This window comes from Nanorana parkeri, unplaced genomic scaffold, assembly GCF_000935625.1.
Source record: "Nanorana parkeri isolate BGI_ZX_2015 unplaced genomic scaffold, ASM93562v1 scaffold249, whole genome shotgun sequence".
NCBI lineage: Eukaryota > Metazoa > Chordata > Amphibia > Anura > Dicroglossidae > Nanorana > Nanorana parkeri.
This window is the reverse complement of record NW_017306517.1, coordinates 107,608-116,126: the sequence shown is the minus strand read 5'-3', so window position 1 is coordinate 116,126 and position 8,519 is coordinate 107,608. Positions and strand designations below refer to the sequence as shown.

Below are 8,519 nucleotides of genomic sequence, written 5' to 3'. Positions count from 1 at the left end.
AGCCGGCCTCTCTCCCCAGCGGCAGAGGGAGTTCCAGGGAGAGGAGGCAGCCAAACTTTCTCCCCAGCAGCAGGTGGAGCATCTGCAAAAAGGTGCAGCAGATACTTGTTTCCAGTGGCAGTCTTTGTCCCAGGGAGGGGAGGCAGCCATTCTCACTCCCCAGCGGCAGACCATGGTGCAGGGAGATGTAGGGGCCCTCAACACCCCCCAGCGGCAGTTTGTTTTCAGGAAATCAGATGCCGGACATGTCAATTTGTCTTGTCCGACTAACACAGGTCCAGACCAGTTGGGGGTCTGGTATCTGGTTAGTCTACTGTCGGGAGGGGAGAAACCGCCACTGGGGCTGCTGGAGGAGCCTGAGGGCTAGCCTCCTTCCTAGAGACTATGGACCAATCCCTATTTGCCCTGTTTCGAGTCCTCATGTGCATGGCCGAGAGGACCTAGGTGAGGACTGGAGGATAGTTTGCAGTTGACCAATAGGTCGGTTGGGCCACCTTCAAACTGTTGTTTTATATAAGTGTGTGTGTGCATCCAATAAAGCAGATTCCTGTTTGAACTTACATACAGCCTGCCTGGTGTTTGTTCTGAGCTATTACCACTGGATACGAACAGCACATAGCTGAAGTTCGAATCCCAAATTATCGGATGTCCGAAATATCAGACGCTGCGGTCTGAAATCTAAGGAGTGCCGGGAGAGTGGAACCGAGCGAGCAAGGGGCTCGTTACAACATACCAGTGTGTTAAATCACTAGGGGTCAAAAACCATTCAGCTATTCAGCCTATATAAACTCATTCATGAACAGGCAAACATTTGCTAATATAAATAAGAAATGAAGCCTCGCCATTAGTTTCTATCAATTGCTTTTATTGTTTCTGTTTTACCTTTAGAATCACCCCAATGGATGCTTTATTCAGGGGCATCCCGAGGCTGGGTGACACCCGGAGCGGTAACCGAGTGTCACCCCGCCGAGACGTCACCACGCATGCTGATGATGATCTCTGACCCTTCTTTTTCTTTCCCTCTTCCCTTCCTACTTTTTCTTTGATTTTTGCCTTTTATTTATCTTTTTCTTAATGTTCTGTTGTCAAAGTTGTTGGGTTTGGGGACAATTAGGGTGGCTAGCTCCATATTTTATATGGAGGACATCATCAGTGCCAAGCCAGAGGTCAGATGCCAAAGCGGATAGTCAGCCGAACCAGGTCACTGAACACTGAGAGCAGGATTGAGGAAAACAATAGCTGGAGTCAGGAACCAGGAGATCAGTCAGCCATAGCCAGGGTCATACACAGAGAACAGGAACACTTTTTCTTTGATTTTTGCCTTTTATTTATCTTTTTCTTAATGTTCTGTTGTCAAAGTTGTTGGGTTTGGGGACAATTGGGGTGGCTAGCTCCATATTTTATATGGAGGACATCATCAGTGCCAAGCCAGAGGTCAGATGCCAAAGCGGATAGTCAGCCGAACCAGGTCACTGAACACTGAGAGCAGGATTGAGGAAAACAATAGCTGGAGTCAGGAACCAGGAGATCAGTCAGCCATAGCCAGGGTCATACACAGAGAACAGGAACAGCAGCAGAGCACTTGGTAGAGCAAAACACACGCAAGGATGGGGACTAAATGGACAAGCTGATTGTTTAAATAGTGAACTTATGTTGCATCATCACACTGAGACAGGGATTTGCAAGGAGTTTTTCCACACTTGCAGAATGATTATGTTTACGGGTTTGGTCATAAGAGGGTGCCAAAGACGAATGAGCAGTATCAGACACACTTCAACAAAAGACAGACTGCAGCCAAGTGGACATGGAAGGGTAGGAAACCCAGACAATTAGTGATATTGTTATACGCGTGAACTATGGTAATTGGTCATGTGCATGTCTGGATCAGTGATTTCTGTATGTGCGATCAAACCTAATATTTTCTTATTTCTGTATGTTTGTGGAAATGACATTGCTTTATACCGCCTGTTTTTTTTTTTACTGTAAACACAAACATTATTGCAAACTAAAAAATGTACTCAAAACATACAAAGTAAATGAATGCATAAGTAGTATTTTACATATTTTATTTCTTTCTCAGTTGGATATGTTAGAACAAGTAGGAGAAACATTCAGTGGGATGGCTCGTTGTCCTTATGATCCAAAACATGGAAATGTTGCTCTGTTTGCAGGTAAGCACTGTTACAAATATCACCTGTTTTGAATCCTGCCTAATTTACATTTAACGTTTTAGGATATAAATCAATAAATACATCATATAAAAAGTATTTATGCTTTATGGCAAATTAATGTGAATTTGCTGCTGTAAAAAATGTAATGTACAGAATAATCCCATCAGTGCCAGATTCAACACATTTTAGGGGTATAAGAGCAATCAACTTCCATGAGTTGGCAGCATCTTAACAGTCAGGGTAACTGGAGATCTAATAGAGAGGGAACACAAACACCCTTGTTCTACACAAGGGAGGCACACTGTGTTTGTGTTACCTGTGCATAAAAAAATCTGCCCTTTGCTATAATTTTATTTATCTTTTTCTTAATGTTCTGTTGTCAAAGTTGTTGGGTTTGGGGACAATTGGGGTGGCTAGCTCCATATTTTATATGGAGGACATCATCAGTGCCAAGCCAGAGGTCAGATGCCAAAGCGGATAGTCAGCCGAACCAGGTCACTGAACACTGAGAGCAGGATTGAGGAAAACAATAGCTGGAGTCAGGAACCAGGAGATCAGTCAGCCATAGCCAGGGTCATACACAGAGAACAGGAACAGCAGCAGAGCACTTGGTAGAGCAAAACACACGCAAGGATGGGGACTAAATGGACAAGCTGATTGTTTAAATAGTGAACTTATGTTGCATCATCACACTGAGACAGGGATTTGCAAGGAGTTTTTCCACACTTGCAGAATGATTATGTTTACGGGTTTGGTCATAAGAGGGTGCCAAAGACGAATGAGCAGTATCAGACACACTTCAACAAAAGACAGACTGCAGCCAAGTGGACATGGAAGGGTAGGAAACCCAGACAATTAGTGATATTGTTATACGCGTGAACTATGGTAATTGGTCATGTGCATGTCTGGATCAGTGATTTCTGTATGTGCGATCAAACCTAATATTTTCTTATTTCTGTATGTTTGTGGAAATGACATTGCTTTATACCGCCTGTTTTTTTTTTTACTGTAAACACAAACATTATTGCAAACTAAAAAATGTACTCAAAACATACAAAGTAAATGAATGCATAAGTAGTATTTTACATATTTTATTTCTTTCTCAGTTGGATATGTTAGAACAAGTAGGAGAAACATTCAGTGGGATGGCTCGTTGTCCTTATGATCCAAAACATGGAAATGTTGCTCTGTTTGCAGGTAAGCACTGTTACAAATATCACCTGTTTTGAATCCTGCCTAATTTACATTTAACGTTTTAGGATATAAATCAATAAATACATCATATAAAAAGTATTTATGCTTTATGGCAAATTAATGTGAATTTGCTGCTGTAAAAAATGTAATGTACAGAATAATCCCATCAGTGCCAGATTCAACACATTTTAGGGGTATAAGAGCAATCAACTTCCATGAGTTGGCAGCATCTTAACAGTCAGGGTAACTGGAGATCTAATAGAGAGGGAACACAAACACCCTTGTTCTACACAAGGGAGGCACACTGTGTTTGTGTTACCTGTGCATAAAAAAATCTGCCCTTAGCTCTAAAAATATTCTATATATTCACACACACACACACACACACACACTGTACATATACATTTGGGATGCAGCGATGCTAAGCGCGGATAGCTGCACTTTAAATTTTTAAACACAAGCGGCTACCGTAAGGGCCAGTCCTTGCTGTGGACCTCACGGCAGCCATGTGGGGACCTCACGGCACCCATTTACAGTGCTGGCCGGCTTAACATCTCCTCCTTCCTGCCGACCGCACCTGCCCGCACAGCCCTGGTGAGACCCTGCCCGCACAGCCCTGGTGAGCAACATAGAGTATGTAGCTTCATATTATTCTGAATTGCTGTATAGTGTATTGCTGGGATTTGTAGTCCTCTTTAGCTGATGGTATTCTGCATTGCTACATAATGTATTGTTGGGATTTGTAGTCCCTCTACAACCTGGAGTCAGTGGCAGAATCACCAGGGTCATAGCGGTTGCAGCTGCGTCCGGGCCATGGTGCTCCACCACTGTTCTAAAATCATTAGTCTGGATTGTTTTAGAAAAACTAATAATAATAATAATAAGCATTTAGTGACATAGTATTTATATAGCGCCAACATTTCATGCAGCGCTTTACAATATAAGGAGGACATTACAATCGCAATTCAAGACAAGAAGGTAAGGAGGACCTTGCCCCTTACAATCTAAAATAAAAAAAAATTAAAAAGGTATCGGTAATTGGTATCTGTAAGTGCTTGGACAAGTATTGTTACTCATACTCGGTCTTGAAAAAATGGTATCGGTGCAACCCTAATATATATATGTACAGTATGTAAATATAATAATTAGGTTTGCAGGGTTGTGGGGCAGGATTAAAAAAGTATAGTTTCCCTATCTGCCCACTGCATGTTGCTACAGATGAAAGGTAAGTGTTTGTAACACTCATTGTCACTTTAGTGAGTGTGGTGAGCGTGTTTAATGCCAGTTTTGTCCCCTAGCATACATATGTTTTATAAATTACTTTGTATTGTATTTGTAAAGTAATGGTGATGCCATTGCAATGTTTGGAAAAGCTTCTGCTGCCTATTAAGCTTGCAATCTTTTGCAACCTGTCGCTTGTTTTGAATCTTTGTAAGCTTTATTTCCTTTTTACATATTTTATTATATTCTTTGTAGCTTTCAAATGACGACAGTGTTCTTTCATTTTTATATTGTTTAAACACCCTTTTCTTATTGTTTGTGGCTTTTTTAACATTGGATGTCAGCCACATGGGTTTTACTCTTAGCCTTTTAAACTTATTGCTTACTGGAATATATTTTGCCGTATGGTTGCAAACAATTGTTTTGAAGCATTCCCATTTTTGTTCAGTGTTTTTCGATGAAAGTATTCCCTCCCACACTAAGTCTTTAAGAGCAGCCCTCATCATGGGAAAATTTGCTCTCCTGAAGTTAAAGTGTTTTTATTTTTCCAGTATGTGAATGTTGTTTACAACTTAAGCTAAATGAAATCATATGGTCACTGCTGCCCAGATGTTCTTTTATATGAATATTTGTAATAAGCTCAGCATTGTTTAAGATTACCAGATCCAGCAGAGTATTATTTCTAGTTGGGGCTTCTACAAACTGTACCATAAAATTATCATGTAATAAGTTTATAAATGTCTGGCCTTTTACTGTTCCAGCAGTGCAATTATGCCAGTCAATGTCAGGATAATTAAAATCTCCCAGTAATACTACTGTCCCCGCCCTTGCAGCCCTTTCTATTTGTTTAAGGAGCTGAATCTCTATCTCTTCAGTAACGCTGGGGGGCCTGTAACAAACTCCAACAATTACCTTTGCGTTATGCATACCAGTATACAACTCCACCCATAACGCCTCAGCACCATCACCCTCACCATCAACAAAGTCCTCTTTCACACTCACTTTAAGATCACTCCTCACATAGAGACAAACCCCGCCACCTTTTCGTTTTACCCTGTCTCTTCGAAAGAGAGTATAGCCAGGAATATTAACAGCCCAATCATGCACCAAAGCTTCCAGTTCTCCCATTTTGCTGTGCAGACTTCTGGCATTGGCGAACAAACAATTCAAGCCATTTTTACATTTTATACTTGTAATTGATGTATATTTTGCTGTAGTACAATCAGTACCATCATCTCCAATGTTTGTGTGCAACATGGGAATTTCCTTATCTAGTTTGATTTCCCTCCCCCCATCTTCCCCTGCTCCCCCCATCTTCCCCTGCTCCACCCTCCATCATAGCCCAACCCCTGTTTGACATATATGCCCCATTATATTCCATATATCCCTCCCCCTTGATCCTAGTTTAAATACTCCTCCAACCCTCCCATGAACCTCTCCCCTAGCACAGCAGCCTTCCTTCCATTTAGGTGCAGACCATCTTTATCATATAGGTTGTACCCCAATGAAAAGTCGGCCCAGTGCTCTAGAAACCCAATGCCTTCCCTCCTACACCAAGTCTTCAGCCATGCATTTAGTTCTCTAAGCTTCCGCTGTCTGTCCTGCGTTGCGCATGGCACAGGCAATATTCCAGAGAATATTACCTTGGAGGTCCTTCCTTTCAGCTTGCAACCTAGTTCTTTAAATTGATTTTTAAAGGATCCTCCATCTTCCATATATTCTGTAATTTGTCCCAACATGGACCAAGACAGCTTGGTCATGCCCAGTCCCTCCCAGTAATTTGTCCACCACATGCCGAACCATGGCACCAGGGAGACAGCAAAGCATCCGGTTGAGGCGATCCGGGCGACAAACTATTCTATCAGTCCTCCGAATTATAGAATCCCCTACTACCACAACCTGTCTAGGCCTTCCTGCAATACCCTCACCACCCGAACTAGACGTGCTGCTCTCCTGGCTGTTAGGGGTAGCAGTGACATCTAGGGCTGCCAATTCTGAGTCTGAGACCCGCACATCTTCACCCAACTTAGCAAATTTGTTTGGGTGCACAAACACAGGATTGGCCTTCCTCTTCTGTGAGCCCCTGTCACTCCCTCTAGCTACAGTAACCCTGCTTCCTACCTGATCATCCTCACTTACCCCTCCACCCTCTACATCAACCCCATTAAGGCAGCCGTACAGAGGGCAGCCGTACAGAGCCGAAGTACGGCTGATTTCAGCCGATTTACGGCTGAAATCAGCCCTACTGAGCTGGAGTGAATAGCCGAACCTCATTCAGCTCTGTTCTCTTCGGCTGGGTTATTCACTCGGCTACCTTCGGCAGCTTTGTGAATAACCCTGACAGTATATCATTTTGGCAAGGAGCCGCCAAGGCATGTGGAGAGTGTGCGGAGAGACCGGTCCATAGGAAGATAGAGGACCAAGCACAGCAAAATGTAGAAGATGAATATTCCTGGCAGTTTCCCCTTAGGGGGGAAGCAAGGGAAAGGAGAAGCAGGTTTAGAAGGGACTACAAGCATTCAGGACTCTGGGCAAACCCCTCAACAACTCTGGGCTTCACCTCAATGACTCATCTATCGTGTTGGTAGCTGTTGTGTCTTTTTATAAGGATTATGCCATCACCAGAATGTGGAATACAGAAGCATGTAAGATATTGTACAGGATTAACTTCAAGTAAAGTATTGAAAAGACTGTATCTTCTAACCTCAAGATGATGATTATTATAATCATTACACAGGATTTGTATAGCGCCAACAGTTTTGCAGCGCTTTACAATATATTGAAGACATTATTCAATATATTGTAATTCAAGACAAGATGGTAGGGAGGGCACTCCCCGTAAGGGCTTACAATCTAAGAGGGAGGGGAAAGTGATACAGGAGGAGGTAGCCTTGTGGGGATGAATTGTTTGAGAAAGAGTTTAGTGGTTAGTTTGAAGTGTGATAGGCTTCCCTAAAGACATGGGTCTTTAGTGATCGCCGAGAGGCAGTCAGAGTGGGAGATAGACAGACAGGTTGGGGTAAGGAGTTCCAAAGAATGGGAGAGACTCTAGAGAAGTCGTGGAGGCGAGCATGGGAGGAGATGATGAGGGAGCTAGAGAGCAGGAGGTCTTGGGAGGAGCGGAAGGGATGGTTAGGGTGATACTTTGAGACAAGGTTTGCGATATAGCCTGGGACAGAGTTCTGGATGGCTTTGTAAGTGTTTGTTAATACTTTTAATTTTATTCTTTGCACCTAACTGATCACAGCTAGCGCTGTTTACAGTAATCAGTTAGGTGCAGTATGATCAGTTAGTTAACTGACGGCACAACTGTTTTTACCATCACTAATCTCAGTTGGTGCCACCGACTGTGGGGCTGAAGTGGTTAATGCCTGTTGATCCAAAACAAGAACAGTTACTGCAGGCAAAATACAATCAATCAATCAAATCAATACAATAATGCTGGACATTTTTGCGTGCTAACCACTTATAGGGGTCAAGGTATTATTGTCAAGAACTGCCTTTTGCATTTAAATGCAGCACTGCTCAAATTCATGTGTTCCAATGCAAAACTCCATGAAAGGCTGGGTTTGATCTGCTTAGCTTGCAATGCAAACACATCCCAATAGAACCTGCTGGGTCCAAAGAAAGCAACACAAAACAGGTCATGTACACCCTCAAGACTGTCATCCACACTGCACCATTAAAGTAAATGGGCATCTGGTGACCTGCATTTTATGTGTGCTTCATGACATGACAAAATCATAGATTCATCTATTTACATAAGCCCTGAAATGTATTAAGCAGCAATTATGTATAAAAAGGAGGACACAGACTGCGATTGTGAGCGTCTATGCAGTCATTACATATCATTATTATACACTCTACTGGCCTGGGTAGCTTAGCTATGCTTTATGCAATTATGGGACCAGGATACTCGGGGGGGGGGGGGGG

At 42.7% G+C, this 8,519-nt stretch overlaps 1 protein-coding gene across 1 annotated transcript in view; it reads left to right on the top strand.

The window, feature by feature from the left end:
* The first annotated feature begins 2,949 nt into the window (after positions 1-2,949).
* The window catches only part of LOC108787221 (semaphorin-6B-like), a 68,271-nt gene continuing 62,701 nt past the window's right edge, over positions 2,950-8,519 (top strand). Inside the window, exons 1-2 of the mRNA XM_018556713.1 lie at positions 2,950-3,009; positions 3,278-3,368. Coding sequence (XP_018412215.1) covers positions 2,950-3,009; positions 3,278-3,368 — 151 coding nt within the window. The remainder of the gene's footprint in view (positions 3,010-3,277; positions 3,369-8,519) is intronic.